Raw genomic sequence first — 22,669 nt, forward strand, 5'->3', positions numbered from 1 at the left:
GAACTCCTGAATTATGGGAATCAATATTGAATGAATGAAATTCCATTGTATTGCCTCCCCTACCAATTCACGAAATGTATTGTACCTCCAGCTGTGTCCTTGTCTTGAACATTTGAATTACCAATTGGCTTTTCACCTCCCATATTATCTTCCTATTTCTTTGGCTATGGCTATTAGTATTATTTTTCTTGGATTGGTATCATAACAACTATTGGTATTCTTTGCTACTTCATTCTTCCATTTGAAAAGAATGTAGCGGACTCAACCTTCTTTGTGTGCCGTGGCCATTTATTTTATATTTGTGCTTTTCACTGCAGCAATAACTATTAGATTTATCAGAACCTCCAAGTTTTTTGATTTACAGTACAGATGAGTTCTTTATTAGGAAAGAAGATTTGATAGGACTAGGTGATGGAATGATAAGTTCTTGTCTGCTTGTCTTCCAAAGGAACATGTGTATTGCCATGATTAACGTGGAAATCTATCTGACAAAAAATTGTTCATAAAACTTTGAAATCAATTTTATAATCTCATTGATTGATTTCTTTTCAATGGTTGTCAAGAGGTTGAACCAGATCGCTTCTTGTTTAAACCAGATCACTTCTCGTTTATGGAGATAATAACATACTTCCATGAGTGCAGATGGTTTTGGTGATATTTAATCTCAAAAAATATGGAAAACCAAAAGGGAGGGTATATGTCTAACGCTGACTAATCAAGCTATGCTCGACTTGTTTTTCACTTTTCATTCAGATGTAAATCTGCACTCTTAGTGCCTTGGAATTCTTTCTCCTCACATAATTAAACAAAAATAGTGGCTATGCACCGCACTACAATGTTGCTGCAGCTAGACTTCCTTTAGCATGATTCTTGCAAATCTGCTGTTGTCCCTCAATTCACCACACATCCATTTCAAGAGCATATTGACTTTGTTTATCTCATGCAGATATACTCTTCTTATTTGATGATGTTCTGGTCCATATATCATAGCTAGCTGGTCTATCTCATTCTATTGATTTTTTTTGTTAAATCTAACTAGCATGCTGTAGGCAAATTGATAGGAAATTGTTGAATTTCAATTTGTGCTGTGACCAATGAGAAATTTAACGTACAGTCACACTAAATATGAAGCTATCTGTCCTTCTACTCTGCTATGTTTAGCAGCAACTAGCAAGATAAGTTTTAGTCAATTTGGCTGACCAGATGGGTGAATCAGATATTGTGGTTCTTGTTTGTGGAATTGGAATTTATCATTTTATTTTATTCATATTATAGACGAACATTTAAGTAATACTACAAACTAAGCCTTGTCCCATTTGTATATGTTTGACTGTGGAGCAAACTATCAGGAAGGTTCCACATAAGGTTTGAAAATCTAAAAAACTTAAATGGTTGTTTGTAAATAAAGCAGGGGCAGAAAGTTTCTGTTGAAAAGTATATAATAGAGTAAGATAGTTGCCTCACAACCTCTTCAAATAAAATTTATTGCCGTTTCTCCTATTGTTTTCGATATTGAACTGCTCTCTTGGCAAATTTGTTCTCCTTGAAGCTGTTGTATAATGTATTTTACGGAACAACTTATTAAGCATAAGACTCAGTCTATGTTGCCCATTCATTTTGAAACCTTGGTATGCAATGTTCTTGAAAACTTCTCTTTTCTTGGTATTATTTTAACAAAATGTTTTTGATTCAGAGGCTTACTCCAGAGCTGATGTATTTAGAAAATTCAGTTATTTTTTTAGAATTCTTAAAATCAGTTCCGAAGTAACTATTTGCTGGTGCATAATTTTTCTCACTTTTTTTTTTGCTGAAAAAATTTTCTCACTTCACTTTATTCTTTTCAACAGCCCTGAGGGGATTGAGTCTTTCTGTTCTGACGTGGAAGTTGATCATACTGATGTCAGGATACTTATGCTTGCCTGGTAATATATTTTATACCTGCCACTTTGTTAGCATTGACATCTTTTACAATTTTTCGGAACATTTTGTTCCTTTTATGCTGTCTATCAATTAACTGCAATGAGTTCATCAGGAAAATGAAAGCAGAAAAACAAGGATATTTTACTCTGGTTTGTATTCCTTCTGAAATTATTTGAATAATTTGTTGATGTCTTGCTGTTTAGTGAACATATTTTTGGGATATTCACTGGCTGGATTTTGATTTTTCCCCTTATAACTGTGTCCAAAATTTTATTTCCTTCTGTGACAGGAAGAATGGCGAAGGGGCCTAAAGGCACTACGTGCTGATAATATCAGCAAAATAAAGAAGGCACTGCCAGAATTGGCGAAAGAGGTCAGCATGCGGTTTGTTTTAGATCATGATCTATCAAGCCCCTATTCTCTATGTTGTTTTCTCCATGCTACATTTTTGGCAAATTTAAGCTCTCATGCACTTGTCTCTGTACCTTGATAACACATGGAAATGCGCTGATATTGTTTCAACATTCTAAAGGTGACAAGGCCATCAAATTTCTCAGACTTCTATTCTTATGCATTTCGTTATTGCCTGACAGGTAGGGCAGTTTTTAGGTCTTCAGTGTTCTTGATTTTAATGCTATGGGTTAATGGGTTTGTGGTCCCCTTGCATCCCTGAATTGAGTAATTTTATTCCATATACTTTCCGCAGAGGACAAGCAAAAGTGTATAGACATTGAGAGCGCCTGTGAACTGCTGGATCTTGTATTAGGTTTCCAATTTCGTCCCCAGGTTGACAAACTTACTGAGTATCTGAAGGTAAATATTTCTTTCAGCTTACGTATCTTTTGCAACTTTAAACTTGACAGGAGATCAAACACCAATTCATCAAATCATCTAGCAACAAATCTGATATATTTCCAGCAGTTATCATCGTAGTATTTAATTATATGTTTTGCTATTTTTGCAAGGCAAATTTATTTTTTTTTTGTACTTTGAACACTGCAGTATCAACATGACTACAAGGTGATCAACTTGGATCAGTGGATGAGCTTTCTCCGATTTTGTAATGAGGTATGACTCTCAACTATTTGTTATGATGATTCCATTACACTTTTGATCTTCATTAACGCAAAAACGTTTTCCCATCATCTTTGCTATTTGCCTGTTTTCGTGGTGCCTCCTTTGAAATTTCTTTTTGCTGAACCTTTTCCTGTTACAGATAAACTTCCCATCCCTAGACAATTATGATTCAGACCTTGCTTGGCCCTTAATTTTGGACAATTTTGTGGAATGGATGCATGGAGGGCAAAGTTAGTTTTCTGTTGTAAGGTGGTGCAGATGTTGCTGCCTTCAACGGAGGTGCTTCATGAAGAAGGTAGGCAGACCATTTTCCTTTTCTTTGGTATGTAAGCTTGAGCAGTTTGATTTACTATTGCAAGAGAGAAATTTCAATGTATGAATAGAAGGTTCAAATCTCATTCTATTCCATCTGCATACAGGTCTTTGGATAGACTCTTAAACAAACATTTACTGGTTGGCTACGGGTCCCTCATGTTGAAGGGTAGAAATCATCATTATTTTCTCTCTCTGTAAAAGCTTGGAAACCCTTGTAATGTTTTACTCCTGCAGCTTTGGTGTTTTTATTTTATTGGCTTCCCTCAGATATTGGACTAACAAGCAGATTTTTTTTTCTTAATCTGGAATAAGAATGCCAACGTACTTTTATCTGGAGAGGATATTATCATCGATCAAATTGTGACAACTAAAATGAGCAAATGAAGAGATTTACATATTTACAGTCATTTTCCAAGGCACCCATGGACATTTTTTACTGTATCATCAATATTTTTTTAAAGCAAATTTACTGTCAAAAGTATTCTTCTCATATTTTTGTCGTGCAGATAAGAGTATTTGGATATCTTCCGTATGAATTTCACTTCAGACATATCAATTGGTGATTCAATTTCTATTTTTGATGCAAAAGAAGACGTATTAATTGGTCATTCGATGTTGATTGCCATGTCTTGGTTGATTAGCATTTTCCATTATACTTGTTACCTGAATCATCTGATCGTCAATTGCTTGCAGTTCCATATGAATGAGGGAAAAAAGGAACTTGTGTACATGCTTTCGGGGCCTTTGAAAAACGAACCTGGAAATGAAATAAAAAGGAAACTGCTCGATTGGAATCTGGATGGTCCCAATCTCGTGCCCCGTATTATGCCTTCAAGAAGCGAGGCGGCTGTGTACTTGTTCGTAAAAAATCTCTTTTTATACTCGATAATTTCATACACGGGCCCATAAAATATCTAAGAAAAATTCACGGTCGTTAAACAATACTAAGGATGCTGCTCTCTGTAACCATTTTTCCGGGCGCACTCAAAACATCGCAAAGTTGGCCCTACTGAGTTACAAGTCGTCCTGACCCCTAATTAAGATACTATTAAGATTCTGTTGTTTATGTTCCTAATTTTGTATGTCTCTGCGTTTTAACTTACAAGCGAGTGCAATCTTGAGCAGAACTTAGTGAGAATTTTAGCCCCCATAAAATTTATTTAGATAATAAATGTCAAAGTAGCGCAGCAAGGACTTGAGTCCAGTTTAGACCCATGACATTGTGGTGAAACCTGAGTTTAACTGAATGTTTTTTCAGATACTATTGGGTTTTTCTGACATTTGCCATGGGGGATGTTGCATGGTGATATGCTAACTGGAATTTGCATGTCTTTCTTGTTGGCATTCCTCTCCATATGAGAAAGGTTCTGGCCATTTTAGAGGTCAAATCCAAGCGGTAGCTTCTCTATGATGTTTCTGTAAAAGATTAAAAAAGAACAAAGAGAAATGTTTGGTGGTGGTGATTGTGGGGGATATAGTTTAAAGGTTATAATACTCATCATTGGTTACTTGTGATGGCATTCTTTCATCGACCCTATCCTACTTGTATTATTTTGTTTTTGCTGTGCCCATTCTAGCAATATAGAACATAAATAAAATTTTCAGTTGTTTGGTTGGTTATACTCTAAATATTAGAACAAGAAGTTTCTTTATTAATTTTATCCTTTAGCATTGAGCTAGACCACAACACTTTCTTCTGTAGTCTCTGCACCCTAGCTCGAATAGTGCACGGTATTTATTTTATGATTTTTATGTTTCTTACGAGTTCAGGTCGCCGAATGCGGGGACTGGTTCTAACATAATCTTAAAAGGCGAGACGAGATCTTTACCGTTGTCTGCACTTCAGATGCCGGAAATAATTGAACACATCGAAGATCTATGCTGGTCCTGCACGCCGGGTGTTGGAAGCCTAGGACTAGTTTAAAATGCGAATGCGCGAAAGACATATATATGTATATACAAATATACTATGTATACCAAATCCGGCAAGCCAAGTACCAGGACTAGTTCAAACATGACACCTGAGATGCATACCAATCCCTGACCTGTAAAGATATATGATCCATCCTCAGGGTTGTGGCAGATCTAGGTAGTGTCATGTTCGACAAATACTCATCTAGATACTGCACCATTGTTTCAATAACTACACCATCCAAACCTTTTGAGTTTTCTGAACTTGAGATAGAAAAAATAGGGTGCCTTTTCCCCAATGTTGAGTACATTCTCAGCATCTGAGAGCACATACCTCAACATAAACATTATTTATCCACATGAGACCTTAATACAGGCTTAATGGTACTACTTGCAATGCTGATGTGCTCAACCATTCCAGGGAGGGAACTATGGTTATTATTTGTGGGAATGCTATAAAATTCCATCATCATCAGTAGGTGCAACAGCAGGTAGGTGCTCTGCTGTATTCCCTTACCTGGCAAGTCTTGTTAATATATCCTCAAATTTGGGAACTGGTGCAGAAAAGAAGTGCTCCTTCCATAGAGAGTTGATTGTTGAGGAGTGGCTAAGGAGCTTATCCTACCAAAGGCCCTTATTCCGAGGAACACTCGATAGGACTTCTTGTGGTTTTTAGAGTTCTCCATATGTTGTGGCTAAAGCAGTGCTCTATTGGGCTGTAATTGAGCACAAAGTGCTTTCGAATTCTGGTTTTAAAAAGTGCAACCATCAATAAGGAAAGCAGAGATAGTGTGTAACAACTAAAGGAGCGACGACCCTGCCGTGCTTTTATGGTAGTTCTCTTTTAGAAGCTTTTGAAGTTGTTAGGAATTTTGGAAGACAAGACTCGGACAATCGCATACGAGGTGCCAAGGAATACTAAGCTGGGTCCTGGAGTTTGCTTCCTTAGGAATCTAAACACTTACAATACTTCGGCAAAGAGGAGTTGGAAAGCATCTGATGTGGATGTGGGAACTTCCAAGGCAACACCAAACTTTAAGTTTTTATTTTTATTTTTCTTTGGCCTTGATAAGAAAACTACTTAGTATTCTATCAAGGTCAAAGCTCAAAATGTTTGGCTTCCTTTATAGCTTACCAATGATAGAGTGCATTTGCTTACGGCTGATAAAGTGTTAAAATATTTGCAGAAGAATAGAAAAACAAAAAAAAAATTAAAAAAAATAATTTTATTTCTCGATATAAGTTGTTATGTGATTCCTAAAATTATATGTGACTGATACAGAATTATGCTAACAATGAAAAATAATATGAGTTGGTATAAGTTGTTTTATAATTTCTAAAATTATACTAACATAAAGGACCTAGAGACAAGTGAGAGATTGTCGCCATCACCGTCAAATCTTTCACCCATCAAAATAGATTCAATCTGAGAAGGGCTATCTAACAAGCACCTTATCGGATGGAAACTTGAGTATGGATTTATTAGTAGATTTTGCACCCACTACTTTGCCTGAAATGCCCCAAATACAGCGGACCCTTGCCGTCGCACCGATCAACCAGACGGTTTGCCTGTCATGCCCCAAATACAACGGACCCTTGCCTTCGCACCGATCAACCGACGGTCCAACCGCATCGCGACGGTTGTCACTGGAACTAAGTTGCGTGCGGTCGAGTCCCAACCACACAAGGGGTTGGCTTCCTTCCCACAAGGGGAAACTCTTTCTTACACCAGTCTAAGTTCATGGCCGGACGAGTCGGTTGGATTGTGACACCTCAGTTAAAAAAAAAAAAAAAAAAGGAGTTGATGTTAGTAGGACGAGGGATTGGGGGAATAAATAGCGTTGGCTGGGGGCCTGATCACTCCTTGTCTCCTTCTACTTGGGTGGTATTGTTTGCACCATGGATCTCCCTCATCACTCCTCCCAAAGAGCTCAATGGGGCTTTGGATGTTCACATACAAGTAACAAAATAAATTAAAGTGCCTTGGATGTGGACACTGTTAGTAGCACAAAAGTACTAGAAGGGGAATGTGCGACCAAGCCATCATATGACTGCTATATGGGAGCGAGAATGCTAGTTATGTGTCAGCAGCCATGACACCTGTGTGATTCGGACTTTTTTTTCTCACCAAAACAGATTGATCATACCTGACAAGTACAGATACACCCAATAAAATTAGAAAACAAAATACTTCAAAGTGCCCAGAGCAATTTTTCATCTTCAACCTACAAAATACTGTCGGAGTGACTGACACATAAGCAGCTATCCAATCTGCAGTTTCATTGGCTTCTCGAATAACATGCTTTGCCATAATTTTTTTTTCCAATGATGCTCCGGATGACCTTCAAACAGCGATGGAGTGCTGCTTCTTTGAATGTTTGGGTATCGAATCACCGTCCAATTTCACGTTCTGCGAAGCTGAGTAGGTTCTCGCCCGTGTCTCCTTTGCCGTACCAAGATTACGGCGAGGTACGTTAAGATTCGGCTGTCGCGAAAATGTTGTCGTCTTTGGAACTCGAGGCTACTTTGCACGGCGATAGATCATTGTCGGGTTCGTAAATCTAGATAGTTGTGATTAAGTCGGGGAGTACAAATCGAGGGGGAAAATTGAAAGAACGCACTGGTTTGTTTAAGAGCTCCAGAGAACTTTCTGCCAAGTGAGGTTGCTTCATAGGCATCGGGATGAGATTTTATGCGCGAACTAAGTTTTCGCTAGTGTTTGAGTTGAGTAATTTTCACATTTCTTTTCTTGTAAATGATTAGCGATGCCTTAAATGAAATAGTTTGCCATTGGCTTTGACTTGTTTTCCCCTTTAACCTTGTCGTTCTTGCCCCGTTAACGTACACCAATTAGGTGATCTGACCTAGCAGGGTACTCGACCCAAACCCGGCGTGCATGTCGGTGCATCCATGACGGTAGGGGTTGTATCTTTCATGCGAAAGCATTCACCGTGCTCTGCATAGATCCATCGTTGGATCATACAATGTCTGCTTAAAAATCTATGCAGATAGATGAATAAAAGAATTTGAAGTGGTTTGATATTAGTGCAAAGCATGATCCAATAGTCAGCATCAATGTAATACCCAATCATCAAGTTCGGTCTTCCTCACGGACCTAGAGGATTGGGCCCAAAAGAAAAAAAAATGCATTACGTGTAGGGCTGCAAATGGGTTGGGTCGACCCGTGACCCGACCCGACCCAACCCGCTTAAGACCCGACCCGACCCGCATTTTAGGACCCGTGGGGCCGGGTCGGGTCCTAAATTTGGACCCGTTCTATTTTTCGGGTCGGGTCGGGTCTGCCCAATTTCGACCCGCACCCCGACCCGACCCGACCCAATTTTTTGGACCATTTTTTTAAGACATGCAGCCCATTGGGCTGCAGGCCCGCAGTGCTACTGACTACTGTGCTCTGTGCTTTGCCCGCAGCCCGCAACGGATGATATATAAATCATCCGCTGGACCGCTTCACCTGTTGGACCCCTTCCTCCCTTTTTCTCTCCCGTGCGGCGCAGCGGCTGTGCCCTAGCCCTAGATCTCCCGTGCGGCGGAGGATCATCTGGAGGAGACGAGGACGTCGAGGAGTAGACCGCTTCCGTGCTCGGTGCCCTAGATCTCCCGTGCGGCTGTGCCCTAGATCTTGAGCTGCGGCGGAGGATCATTTGGAGAAGAGTAGCCCGCTTCCGTGCTCGGTGCCCTAGATCTTTCGACTTCCGACTCCCCATTCCGCGGATCTCCCTCTTCCCATTCTTCGGCGTCCCAAGGTATGTCCCTCCTCCAGTCCTCCGTATTTTTTTTAGCATAGGCCGGGAGATGGTTCCGGCGAAGGGGGCTTATCTTGTAACAGGGCAACGACGCTGGACTTGAGGGAGAGGGAGAGGGAGAGGTGGGGGTCGTCGGGGTCCTCGAGGATAGTCGGAAGATTTGGAGGAGGGGCGTGCCACACTTGGGGAGCATCATTTCGGCCTACTTGTTTTATTTTCTACCAATCTGTGAGATCTAACCTAGTTTGCACAATTTTTTTGAGATTTAATCATAGTTTTCAAGATTTTATATGCACGACATTCTCTCTGCTAAAGTCTTCCTTGATCTGGTTTTGAACAGTGCTGTGGTTTTTGTTTTTTTTTGCATAACTTGTGATATTCTGCAAGAGGTTTTGAACAGTGCTGTGGTCTTCCTCGATCTACTTTCTCTGCTTGGGTCTTGACTGGAGGATCCATATAGTAGGGATTTCTATAGTTGGCTTTGCATGCTGTAAATTATGAAAAAACATGGATGGTGGAGAATGAAATTCAATGAATACGCTATAAGCCTATGAAATAGGTTAATGTCCGTATGCCTGTATATTAATTAGCTCCTGTATATTAATTAGCTCACAATAAGTTTAGATTGTCCGTATGCCTGTATATTAATTAGCTCCTGCTAGTGTAACTGTGTAACAGTGTAAGTGTGTAACTATTCAATTGAAATCTGTACTCTCAAGTTGAAGTTTCTACTCTGAAGAAGGAATTTATTTATTTATATTTTTGGTGGCAAATTTTTGTCCTTATATAAATTTAAAATATTTGTTACTTATTCAGTTATTTGTCATAGATATACATCGTTATTAAGCCGTTAATTTTTTTGTTTTCATTGTATAAAGTTGCATTTTATGCTCATACATCTTTATTTAATGCTTGCATGCAAAATAGGTTAATGTCCGAGATGGATAGCAATGAAAACATGGCTGAAGTTTCAAGTGTACTTCGTTGTAGTAGTTCTCAAGTAATGGAGCCTTCTAATACAGATAGCTCTAAAACGAACAGAAAAAGGAGGTCGGAGATATGGAATCATTATTGTGAGGTAGAAAATCAAAAAGACAAGGCTAGATGCAATTATTGTCATTTTATTTTTTCAGCTGATCCTAAAAATGGGACAAGCCATCTTCACAAACATGCAAATATTTGTAAGGCAAAAAAATATAATGATAAGAAACAGAAAATATTAATAGGCACCGTGACTTCAAAAGATGGTGTTCCATTGAACGAGTTAGTTCCCTATTCATTTGATCAGGAAAGAAGTCGTGAGGACCTTGCAAAGATGGTAATTCTACAAGAGATGCCATTTACAACAGTTGAACATCCAGCATTTCAGACCTTTGTTAGGAACCTTAGACCAGAATTTCATATTGTTTCAAGGACAACATTGTCTTCTGATTGCTTTAAAATTTATGAAAAGGAAAAACGAAGACTTGAAGATTTGTTCAAGATGAACTGTGGAAGAATCAGCTTAACATCGGACATGTGGACATCAAATCAAACATTGGGATACATGTGTCTCACTGCACATTATATCACTAATGATTGGAAACTGAAAAAGCATATTATCAATTTTAAGTTGGTTCCTTCACCACATACAGGCTTAGTCATTAGTGATGCTATAGCTAACTGTATTTTATCTTGGAATATTGAGAAAAGGTTGGGTTCAATCACTCTTGATAATTTGTCAGCAAATACAGTTGTAGCAACAGAACTTCAAAAACAATTTAAAAAAGATTTACTTTTGGATGGTAAATTCTTTCATGTGCGTTGCTGTGCACATATTCTTAATTTGATTGTGAAGGATGGGTTGAAGGTAGCGGAGGGTGCTATTCATAGGATCCGCGAGGCTGTTAAATATATAAAATCATCTCAAGGAAGGTTGGAATTATTTATGTGAATTGTGAAACAATTCAAGATGAATGGTAAAAAACGGATATGCTTAGATGTACCTACTCGTTGGAATTCTACATATCTCATGTTAAATGATGCTATACAATTCAAGGATGTATTTATGCGACTTGTGGCCCGGGATCCTAATTTTGAAGGTGCGCCAACTGAGGAAGATTGGTCTCAAGGCATCATTATTTGTGACTTCTTAAAGGTTTTTCATCTTATAACTGAAGTTTTTTCACAAACAAAAAATCCAACTGCAAATTTGTATTTCTATGAGATTTGGAGAATAAATATGCTCTTGATTGAAGAATCTAGGAGTTCAAATGCAGTTGTGATGATGATGGCTTTAAAGATGCAAGAAAAGTTTGACAAGTATTGGAAGGAATGCTCTCACATTCTTGCTGTAGGGGTTGTCCTTGATCCAAGACATAAGATGAATCTTATTAGATATTGCTTTCAGACAATCCATGGTAATGATGATCGTGCTTCATTTGAGATCAACAAAGTGCATGATGTTCTTCAAACTTTGTATGATAATTATGCAATTTTATATGGCACAAATGTCTCTCTTAATCAAGTGGATGAGAGGGTGTCTACATCCCATGGTGGAAGAGATGAGAATCGTTTTATGCATGGCTATAAAGAATTCATCCATGGAGTACAAGTTACCCAACCATCTAAGTCAGAATTAGAGACTTATTTGGAAGAGAAGGTATTTTACGATCTCTAATTTGGATGCTTACATTAAAATATTAGTCAATAATACTAATAAAAATGACATGCCATTTAATTTTTTGGAGCAGATTCATCCATTAGAAGATCAAAATTTTGACATTCTACAGTATTGGAAATTCAATGAATCAAAATATCCAATATTGTCTAGGATGGTACGTGATATCTTGGCAATTCCCATTTCTACCGTTGCATCTGAGTCTGCCTTTAGCACTGCTGGCAGGGTTTTGGATGATTTTTGTAGTAGTCTATCTCCGAATACGGTTGAGGTATTGGTGTGCACACAGGATTGGCTTCGAGACAGCTTGCCTCATCTTGCAGGTTCAATTTCTATAACATTCATAAATTTTATCATGCATCAGTTGTACTAGTGCTTTAAAACTTTGAGATTTTTAATTTCATATTTTCTTCATTTGTAGATGATCCACCTTCTCATACAAAATACAAGATTGAAGATTACGAAACTGTTGTTGATATTAATATCGATGATTAACTTATGCTGGTAAGTAGTAGAGTTCATCTTCATTATTATGCTTACATTTGAATTCTCCGATTTGCATCATTTCATGTGACATGACCACCTACTTGCATCATTATATATGTTGCTATCAGATGTAGGTGCAAGCAAAGAGAAATTTATGATTCCATGTGTTCAAGTTAGAAGGATGTATACATTGCATGACAAACCTGTTTACATAACCAGCAAAGACAGCATAACTTCAAAGCTCCTGCACAAACATAAAAGTGTACTCATTGATGCTTAAACTTTATAATTTTATAGTATAATGATCGTAAACTGATGTTGCTTCTTTGCTTTATGCAGGATGGTGGTAATCTATCTTAACTAATGGGACAAGTCATCTTCACTGAACATGATGTTGATGTTGATGTTGATGTTGATGTTAATTGCATGATGTTGATGTTGTGATGCATCCTTTTGGATTGTCATATGGGGTAGAATTTTGCTGTGATGTAGTAAATTGTAATGTTGTGATCCTAAAACTGTGACCCAGGTTGTAATGTTGTTGTTTGGATTGTCCTTTGTCATATGGGGTTGAATTTTACTTTGAAAAATCCTGTGATGCTAATACTGTAACCAGCTTTGATTATAAACTTACATCTTAGTGCATAGGTGGTGGAATTGAAGTGTCTATTGGCCTTTGTCCTGTATGTCTCATGTTTACTAGTGGATATCAATAATTGGAATGGTTTGAGAAAGAAGTTGTTATAATTCTTTAGGTGTTTGACTCCTCCTGACAAGTGTGTTTTTTGTTTCTTCTTTTCTTGATGCAGACGAAGTGAACCAAGAAGGCTGGAATTGTTGGCAAATATGGTAACCAAATTCTTCATAGCTGTTTTCCTTTGCTTGTCTATTTCTACCATTGCAGTAGCTGTTGCCTATTTTCTCCGATTCATTGTCATGTCTTGGGATCCAGGTACCAGATATGGTGCTAGTTTGCGAAAGCAAATCAAGAAAATGGAAGTCTCCCAGCATGCCAAGTATTTCTGTGAGTTCTGTGGAAAGGTATCATCTCATCTCTTGCATTGAGACTATCTTGTTGTTGATTATTATCTTATTATATGCTGACTGCAAAATGCTTTTTTTATTGCTCGTTATGAAGTAAGAAAATTGTGCTTAAATTTTAATCTTCGCAACATCAACTCGAAGTGGACTGAAGTCTGCTGAAAAGAGATAGGTATCTAAATACAGTTGGGAATTTATGATGAATCAAGTTAACAGAAGGCACTGAGTTGAATTAGTAGAATTTATGAAGTTCATGTTCAAAATTTAGTGTTCCAAATGACCACCTACTTGCATCATTATATATGTTGCTATCAGATGTGGGTGCAAGCAAAGAGAAATTTATGATTCCATGTGTTCAAGTTAGAAGGATGTATACATTGCATGACAAACCTGTTTACATAACCAGCAAAGACAGCATAACTTCAAAGCTCCTACACAAACATAAAAGTGTACTCATTGATGCTTAAACTTTATAATTTTATAGTATAATAATCGTAAACTGATGTTGCTTCTTTGCTTTATGCAGGATGGTGGTAATCTATCTTAACTAATGGGACAAGTCATCTTCACTGAACATGATGTTGATGTTGTGATGCATCCTTTTGGATTGTCATATGGGGTAGAATTTTGCTGTGATGTAGTAAATTGTAATGTTGTGATCCTAAAACTGTGACCCAGGTTGTAATGCTGTTGTTTGGATTGTCCTTTGTCATATGGGGTTGAATTTTGCTTTGAAAAATCCTTTGATGCTAATACTGTAACCAGCTTTGATTCTTTATGAATAGCAATTCCAAGTTGCAACTGTTCAAATGTTTATGTTTTAGATGGAAAGTTGCACCTGTTCAAATGTTTTAGATGCAGGTACTTGCAGTCTTAATGTTGGACAAGTTGATTTTGTTTTAGATCTGAACCTATTTTGAATGTAACAGATGGATAAATGTGTTTTGAATAAGCTAGATCTAAACCTGGTTGATCAGTTTGCCTTCAATTTTTTTGGTGAAACGTATTCTGAACCGGTTTTGAACGTAACAGATATTGAATTGTTGAGCTTGCAGCCTTTATTTTCACGCTTCCAGCCTTTCAGGAGGAATTGTTGAGCTTGCAAAAGGCTTCACCTGATGGTGAATTGGTGAATCGGTGATGGAGTATTGGAGTTGACAAAATATTGAATTAAAAATACAAATCCGACCCGGACCCGATCCGGACCCGACCCGGACCCGACCCGGACCCGATTCGGACCCGACCAGATCCGGACCCGACCCGACCCGAATGACCCATCGGGGTAGGTATGGACCCGACCCGACCCGATCCGTTTTTCAACCGGGTCGGGTCTGGGTCCAAAATTAGGACCCGAAGATGCAACCGGGTCGGATCGGGGTCACCTAGGACCCGACCCAACCCGACCCATTTGCAGCCCTAATTACGTGTCGCACACATGCTAGGAAGGAAGAGGACTTCCGATGGAAGCCTTCTTCTTTTCGAGTTTGTCGGACATAATCCGACTGCAGGCCGGATTCTAGTTGCAATCGAGTTTTATTTAGAGCTCCCCCCGTCTCTCTTCCACCACATTGGAGAACCCAAGCTCTAATCGAAGCTCGTCGTCGGATTTCTTCGATTTCCTCTCTGAACGCTGGCCGCCATTCGCAACATAGTCGCAACCAATTGCCCTCGAAAACCAGGTAGGGACTCGGCCTTCCTCGAGCTACTCTTTTTCTCTTTCTTCTAGGATATTCGAAGCTCTAATTATGGCCGGTGATCACCGAATTTTTAGTAGAAATGGGTGACGCCTTGTTTCTCTTTTCGGTAGGCTAACCCTATTTCTTCTTGTTTTTGGCAAGTTTTGCCACCAACGCTCGTTGCTGAGGTCTTCCTTTGATCTTGCACGACGACAAATGGCCAAGGCTAGAGCTCCGATGGGATGTCCTGATTTCCACCATTTAAGGGTTGAAACTCTTGTTTTGGGGCTCGTTTAGTGGCACTATTGGTTGGTTGCTTGTTGCCACTGACTGTTGACTGCTTGTTTGCTGGCTGTGAATCTCTTGACCCCAAGCACCACCTGCAACTAGTCTCTCTCCCCCTCTTTCTTGGTTAGTGAGAGAAGCTTGTTCTCTCTCTCTCTCTTCTCCATTTTCTTTCTCTTGTTTTTCCCTCCATCTGAACTTTTTCTCTCTACTCTCTCTAAAGGTGTTGGATCTAGTAAGTGACTCCTCTTAATAATTTTGAATCAACCCTAATGAAGGGATCTGATCCATTGTAGTCGGGCGACATACCATCCCCTACCTTGATCCTTTTTGGACACTGTTGATTTAGTCATCTCGAATCTCTATTAGACTACCTGTATGTTAGTTTGACCATGATCAAAAGAATTTTGCCTTGATCAGACTGACCAGGATGTCAGGCACCCTGGTTAGTCAGCCCTATAAGAATGTGAGAATTAAGAATTTTATTTTAAAAATAATTATGATAAAATTTTAATGAAATATAATTTTTGAATATTAGGCTCTAAGAGAGATTTTCGAAATTGATTCAATATGTTAATTAGATTGCACTCGCAAGAATAAGTAATGTAAATTTTTCTCTAGATTTGTCAGCAAATTATAAATATTTTTTGAATCGAATTATTCTTGGCTCATAAACTTGATGCATATTGTTTTTATTATTATATATATATCTTTTTCTAAAATATTTTATGATTATTGATCAAATGTTTTAGTTTTGATATGGATTATTCTTAATTGATTTCAATGTTGCATGATTTTATGTATCTTACGATTTGAAATAATAAACTTTTTTTTTGAGAAATAAAAGAATTTTGATTCAAAATGTATTTAGACTCGTAGTTAGACTGTGCTTTGATACCATGCCAATGGGTACGTTGGTACTTCGATACCTGCTAGTGGGGGCTATATGCTGGCACTTTGATAACCTCTTATTGGGGGTTGTGCGATAGCACTTTGAGATAGTCATAGCTCATAGCTGACGAAATGAACTTGATATTTTAAAAGACATTAATTTATGAACAAAATTTAAATTTTAAAATAACTGGATAGTGTTTAGATTTAGTTTTAAATTGATGTACTTTGCATGCTTAATTTTAGTATATTATTATTTTATTGCTAGATTTATCTAACTAAAGTGTCATTGCTTATTGGACTATTTAGCTCATTATTCTATATTTTGCTATTTTTATAGATTTGAAGAACTAGTTTGACTCGAGAATTTATTATGGTAGAGTGATTAGAGACAAGATTTAGACATCTCTATTTAAACTAGATTTTTGTTAGACTTGATACAAGATTTTATAATAGTATTGGTTTTGTAAGACATTTAATTTTGAATTAGTTATTCAGAATAAAGTTGGAATATTATTATCTAAATTTATTCCGTTGCTTGTTTATGATATCATGTTGAAATAACTTGCATGTTCGTAAGAGAAATTTTCTATGAGTATGCAGTAGTTGCCGCGACCCTTGGCTCGTGATCTCAAGCTACGAGCGTGGTAGTTGCAAAGGAAGATCAATTATTCTTTCGCACAAAAGGAACAATCCGAATCCATCCAAGTGAGGTCCAATATCTTAGGCTCATACCAAACTAGATAGTCAAGCATATGTTGGGACCCTAGCTTGCCAGCTCTTTGCTTTACTGTATCTTCCCTCACCAAATTGTTCTATGCTTGGCAGCCAAACTCCAAATTAAGCCAATGATGCAGCGGCGAACTCAAACTAGCATGTTTGAGTTGCAGATCTAGTTAGTCTAAGTTGTATAGGGTTTGCACAACTTGTTGAGGCCATTTATAAAGTGCAATTATGTGGATGAGTCTGGTTGATGAGTCATACTTGATCAAGTTGACAGTGGATTAGGTTGGGGGCCGTCGGTCGATGCAATCCCATCTGGTCCTGTAAATTTGTTTCTTTTTGTTGAATCTTTTGGATCCAAGTTGGATTCATGATCATTAAGTAGTTTATTTGGGGTAAAAATTAAGTACTTGTCTGATGCAGACAACAGGTGCTGAAGTGCAATATTTACGCAAATCATGACTGATGTTGGCCCTTGAACTAACTAGATCCTTCACGGGTTCATCTCTTGTTGTTTAAGCTGTCCGTTTGCATATGTTTTTCTACGTACATCGCATGCTATCAGAAACATCCTACTTTAATCTCTTATGTGCTCCTGAAATATGTGTTTGTAAAATTGCAGCAGCCTTTTATTGCAGATGCTATATAGCCTAGAACTGATTCATAATAAATGGGAAAAAAAACTGAGATTTTTGGTGAAGCAGTGAGAGCAAAGCTGAAATGGTTATTTACCCCCAAAAAATAATAATAAAAAAAATAGAGTAGTGTTCTTAAATGGTCGCTAAAATCTTTTTTTTTTTTTTTTGAGTTTGTTTTTGCATGAATACTTTTTTAAAAATTCAAATTTGCTTGAATACGCTCTTGAAATTTATATTTATTTCTATACCATCATAAAAATACTATTTTTGTACAAATGCCCCTAATATAACGGTTCTTCTAACACCATTAATAAAAATCATATACAATTTTGAAATTACTTTTTTGTTCCTTATTGTGATCGTCTTATAAATATTTCTTTTTGTACATCTAGCTATTAAGAATATTTTAGTTATTTTAATTTGAAACCATTAATTTTTTAAATGCAAAAATAAAAATAAAAAAGGGTAGAATAGCAAAATAAATGTTTTATGAGGATATATGCAAATGTCAATTTTGATGATATATGCAAAATTCGATATTTAAGAGAGTATCCATGTATTTTTTTTTTTTTTTTCGAATATAGGTTCCGTAACCCTAACAAACAAAACTGAGAACACCAGTTTAAAAGCTTCACCGTTACGCTAAAATAAGTACTTAACAATCACAATAATTGGTGAACATCTTTGCTCCGAGGGTGTTGCAGCACCAAGAAGTTAAACTAAAGTGGGTGGGCCTGTTCTAACCACTCAATCTCCAGGCACCAACTTGTTGGCCATCACAATAGGGCATGATTAATTGGACGGTTGGAAATACGCAATCTAATAAAGTGGGGATTTAACTCCACCCAACAATTTTTCCCACTAATCAAGACATCTCGATCACAGAGTCAAATTTGGAGGCAGTTATCCAATCTGGATATTAACAAAAATATATACTAATTTGCTATTAGATTCATGGTAACAACCAACCGAATATATCTGCACTATTGTAACATAGTAATGTTCTAATGGTGAAAAACATATAGGCGAGTTCTTAGATTTGGGCGGTTGCACACCTTTTACTTCTATATATACACAAGGAGAGTTCTAATGGAGCTTCTTCCTTGGACTAACGCTGAAGCTATTTTTCTATTAATTTCTTATCTTATTTCTTTCATGGTTTTTGACCCCTGCAACGTCTGAAGGGCCATCTATGCTGCTAGGAAGAGATTAAGAAACATCAAACATCAAACAAGTACATAATGGATTAATTTGTACTAATTATCCTCCAAACCAGCCAACGGTACCTCTCTTGTATGTTTCTGAAAACTAATCAAAAAATGGCCACGTATATCCTATCTACGAGGAAAATACAAGCACTTATGTCCCAAGATGAGCTGTCCTTGCTTTGGATTCTGAAGCGGAACATGACAATGTCATACGGGGAGATAAAGATCAGAAGAGTGCGATGCACAGGGAAAGAGCTAAGAATCTGTGAACTGTGACACGTAGTTTCTAGCGTTTGATACATGATCCTGACACATCGTAAGAATTGGAAAGCAAGGCTATTTTGTCTGTTTTGCAAAAGTATTTTGAAATATTTATTATTGATATGAGTCTGAAAACTAGGGCAATCAATTGGTCTCATCTTCCTGACTTGCTCAAGATTCCACCTAGAAAAACTTGACCCAACCTAGAATTCAATATTATAATTCAGTATTACCAGCAGAAGAATCTTAAATTCTCTGATTCGCACATATCTAACCTATAATTTTAAACGTTATGGATATTTTCTTCTTCAAAGCTAACTTTGACTTGGAGAGGGGAAAAGGGTCTAATTTTATGGTACAAAGAAGATTAACTCCACTAGTTTATAGATCCCACCATTCTTAGTAAATTCTTGCCCTTTTCTTTTATATATATATATATATATATATATATATATATATATATATATATATATATATATATATATATATATATATATATATATATATATATCAATTAAATGAAATGTAGAGTGAGAAAAGCTTTTATTAAATTAGATCGTAGCCCCCTATGTTTGATTATTTTTGTCACGTGTGTGGGGCATGCTCAACAGTACTACTCGTACATATTGCAGACTTGACACGATCCATCTCAAGTCCTACACAATTATAGCATCCAAATTAGAAGATGTCACGAAACATGACCGAGCTTACAGGCAAGAGATGGCATTTGATTTGGTCTTTATAGACGAATCCTAACTCTGTTGACCTTTCAAACTTTCTAGCGTACCAGAGGGTCTACCCCAAGCCAAGCTCAACCCCAACTTTGACCGCAAATTACCACGCGCTTTAGAATCTAACAAGCTTTCATACCCAATTTCCGCCCATCCAAACTGGCCCAATTTATCTTAATCCTCTCATTAAATTAAAGAACTGTCCTCCTCTTCTCTGAACTACTAAACAATTATAACATTATTATTACTCTAACTACCTCATTACTGTTGGCTAATTAAAGCGGGAATCGCAAAACCCCCCCTCCGTGCAGCCAAGCCACTCGGGGGGCCACCATATCAAGGGCCCCGCCCTGTCCTTTGATCTTTCCCAGTTACGGTCACCGCCAGGTGACCATCACCGCTCCCCCGCTCTTCTAATATTACTTTAACAGAGTCGGTCATTTGGCCTTGTTCTGGTTCCAGCTGTTACTTAAAGCCTCTCTCTCCGTCTCTGGTCTTGGCTTTCGCCTTTGGCTCGTTTTTTTGTTCTCTATTCCACCAGCTATCTCTGCTAGTTTTGGGAATTTGGATAAAAATCACCTAGCTTGTTTGTTCCTTTCGAGCTTCGAACTCCTACGAATCTGAGAATTTTGGAGGTAATTTGGAAGAGGAAAAGGGAGGCGGAGGAGGAGAGGATGCGGGACCCGATTCCGAGCTGCTTCCGGGGCGGCGCGGCCGGGGGGCCGCCGGCGTCGACGGCGGCCGGGCCGAGCCTGACGACCTCGGTCTACGAGACTCGCCTCGGCCTCGCCGCCCTCTCCTGGTCCCGCACCGTCTTTGGCCTCTCCCTCCGCGCGGACCTTCGGTTCGCCGGCGGCGGATCCGCAGCGGTACCGGAGGAGGAGAACGATGACGACGAAGAGACCTTCCGGTTCCACCTCCGGCCGTGGCTGTTCTGGAAGCGGAGGGGGTCGAAGCGGTTCCACCTCAAGGACTACAGCCCGCACCGGACGGTGGAGTTCTCGTGGGACCTGACGCGGGCACGGTTCCCCGCCGGCGGTGGCCCCGAGCCATCCTCTGGGTACTTCGTCGCCGTGGCGGTGGACGGCGAGATGCTCCTCGTTGCCGGCGATCTCGTCGACGAGGCCTACAGAAAGAGCAAAGCCGCAAGGGGCAATAGCCTTCGGAACCCGATCCTGATCTCGAGAAGGGAGCACGTAGTCTTGCGGGACTCCGGCGGCGGGAGATCGTACAAGACGAGGGCGCTGTTCGGGGGGAAAGAGAGGGAGATCTCGATCGATCTTGGAACAAGGGAGAGGGAGAGGGATGTGGGGATGTTGTTGGGGGTCGACGGGAAAAGACTCCTCCAGGTGCGGCGGCTCCGGTGGAAGTTCCGGGGGAGTGAGCGGGTGGAGGTGGAGGGCGGCGCCCGGATCCAGGTCTCGTGGGACCTCCATAACTGGCTTTTCCAGCCCAAGGACGAGCCCCCCGCCACCGCCTCCACCGCCGCGGCGGCGGCGGCGGAGCTCGGGCACGCCGTATTCGTGTTCCGGTTCGATCGGGAGGCCGGGGAGGAGGGGCATTTCGGGAAAGAGGGCTTCGGCGGTCCAGCTAGGGCCGTGTGCTGCAAGGGAATCGGGGGTTATTTGGGGAAGAACCGAAATTGGAGCGAGAGCAGCAGCGGCGGGGGCGGGGAGGGGAGGAGGAGCAGGCGGAAGAAGAAAAGTTTGTTGAAGACGAGCTCGTCGTCGTCGTCCTCGTCGGCGTCGTCGGCGAGCAGCTCGACGGTGATGGAATGGGCGAGCCCGGAAGAGGCCGCGCTGCAGAGCGCCGACGGGTTCTCGCTCTTGGTCTACGCCTGGAAGAGCTAGCAGGGAATGACCGGACGGTGGTTTTTTTTTCCTGGCCGTAATATCTCTTTTATTTATAATATTTTGGGCTTTTCTGGTGGATTTCTCTGTTTTATTTTTAATGTAATTTGTGATTTTTCTATTTTAAAAAAGAAAAATATGCAACTGACTCATTTGTTCATGGATATAGGCATGTTGTTGAATAAAGAAACAAAAGAATGTGGTGAAAAGTAGTAAATTTAATGAGAATTGTGACTTCTTTTTGGTAGAAAGTATCCTGACTTCGTTTAGTGAATAAGGGAGTAAATATGATCGATTAGTCCCTGCTCTTCTTAGTCATATGCTATCTTTGTTCCTTCCAATAAACTGGTTCTGAACAATTATGGCATGTTTAACCGCACTTGGTTGCATGCAATTAGATTGTAGCTTGTTTTCTTGTAGATAGAATAAATGCAGCAGTGCATGGCAATTGAGAAGGTTGGTTAAGGTTTGTTGCCTTGTAGAGGATGAAGAGAGGGATTGTTGGGGTGAGGAAGCCCACGGTCATCCCATCCATGCTCAATTTTCATTGACAAAGAAAATTATTGTTCTATTCTTTTTATTATTTCTAGAATATTGAAGCTAGATGTGATCAGCTTCTCTATCCCTTTCTCTCTGTAAGATGGTGTGAGTTGCCATCTTAAGAGTACGAAAACACCATCATAAATTATTTGTTGATAGGAAATCAGGGTATCCGAACAAATCCTGTTTTCGTACTCAGTAACATGATAAAGTGGTGATAGGAGAGTTGCCATAATTCTGGCCGCATGCAACTTCATCTATATTTACTTTTAAAAAAAAAAAAATTTATAATATCTTTAGTGATCGACTATAAACCTTTTTGAATGGGAGTTGTTGAGCTTGTTTGAAGATGTGGAGGGTTTTAGGTGAGTGTGATCTCACCTACAATAGAGATTCTTTTCGATTGAATAAAAATTTTTTTTACTATATTTCTGAGTCAACATAGTGTCTTTGTCTCGAGGCAACATATTATGTTTAATTATGTGTGATGTTATAATGTTATTGTGTTGAGAAAACAACAACATTTTTCACCATCTTATAAATGTCTTTTTACTTCCTTCCCCTGGTCCATGCACAATTTTGATTCAGTAAGTTTTAAAAATAAATTATGACAAGTAAAAGTCTTCAAAACTTCCGTCATCAAACAGTAGGAACTCGATTATTTTCTTCTCCTCCTCCGGGGTGAGGTTGTAA

The 22,669-nt window shown here is 39.0% G+C and overlaps 3 protein-coding genes across 6 annotated transcripts in view; all 3 read left to right on the forward strand.

The window, feature by feature from the left end:
* Positions 1 to 3,719, forward strand: part of LOC103720344 (uncharacterized) — a 36,547-nt gene extending 32,828 nt beyond the window's left edge. For 3 of the 4 annotated variants that reach the window (XM_008810003.5, XM_088716511.2, XM_026809711.4), the window contains exons 3-10: positions 1,848 to 1,922; positions 2,033 to 2,069; positions 2,210 to 2,293; positions 2,453 to 2,513; positions 2,627 to 2,733; positions 2,923 to 2,988; positions 3,137 to 3,292; positions 3,417 to 3,719. In XM_008810003.5, coding sequence (XP_008808225.1) covers positions 1,848 to 1,922; positions 2,033 to 2,069; positions 2,210 to 2,293; positions 2,453 to 2,513; positions 2,627 to 2,733; positions 2,923 to 2,988; positions 3,137 to 3,232 — 526 coding nt within the window. In that variant the 3' untranslated portion in view covers positions 3,233 to 3,292; positions 3,417 to 3,719. Of the gene's footprint in view, positions 1 to 1,847; positions 1,923 to 2,032; positions 2,070 to 2,209; positions 2,294 to 2,452; positions 2,514 to 2,626; positions 2,734 to 2,922; positions 2,989 to 3,136; positions 3,320 to 3,416 lie in introns of all 4 variants that reach the window. The other variant, XM_088716509.2, reaches the window with a different exon arrangement.
* Positions 3,720 to 9,927: 6,208 nt separating this feature from the next.
* On the forward strand, positions 9,928 to 14,086 carry LOC148714835 (zinc finger BED domain-containing protein RICESLEEPER 2-like). Its single transcript, XM_088714699.2, has 7 exons — positions 9,928 to 9,987; positions 10,276 to 10,836; positions 10,939 to 11,628; positions 11,720 to 11,969; positions 12,068 to 12,981; positions 13,085 to 13,173; positions 13,700 to 14,086. The coding sequence occupies exons 1-5, from the start codon at positions 9,928 to 9,930 to the stop codon at positions 12,139 to 12,141; spliced, it is 1,635 nt and encodes a 544-aa protein (XP_088570825.1). The 3' UTR covers positions 12,142 to 12,981; positions 13,085 to 13,173; positions 13,700 to 14,086.
* Positions 14,087 to 20,022: 5,936 nt separating this feature from the next.
* Positions 20,023 to 21,687, forward strand: LOC103720353 (uncharacterized). Its single transcript, XM_088716512.2, has one exon. The coding sequence runs from the start codon at positions 20,261 to 20,263 to the stop codon at positions 21,434 to 21,436; it is 1,176 nt and encodes a 391-aa protein (XP_088572638.1). The 5' UTR covers positions 20,023 to 20,260; the 3' UTR covers positions 21,437 to 21,687.
* Positions 21,688 to 22,669: the final 982 nt, after the last annotated feature.

This window comes from Phoenix dactylifera, chromosome 2 (genome assembly GCF_051530095.1).
Source record: "Phoenix dactylifera cultivar Ajwa chromosome 2, Ajwa_hap1_PhDact_Kaust_v1.1, whole genome shotgun sequence".
NCBI lineage: Eukaryota > Viridiplantae > Streptophyta > Magnoliopsida > Arecales > Arecaceae > Phoenix > Phoenix dactylifera.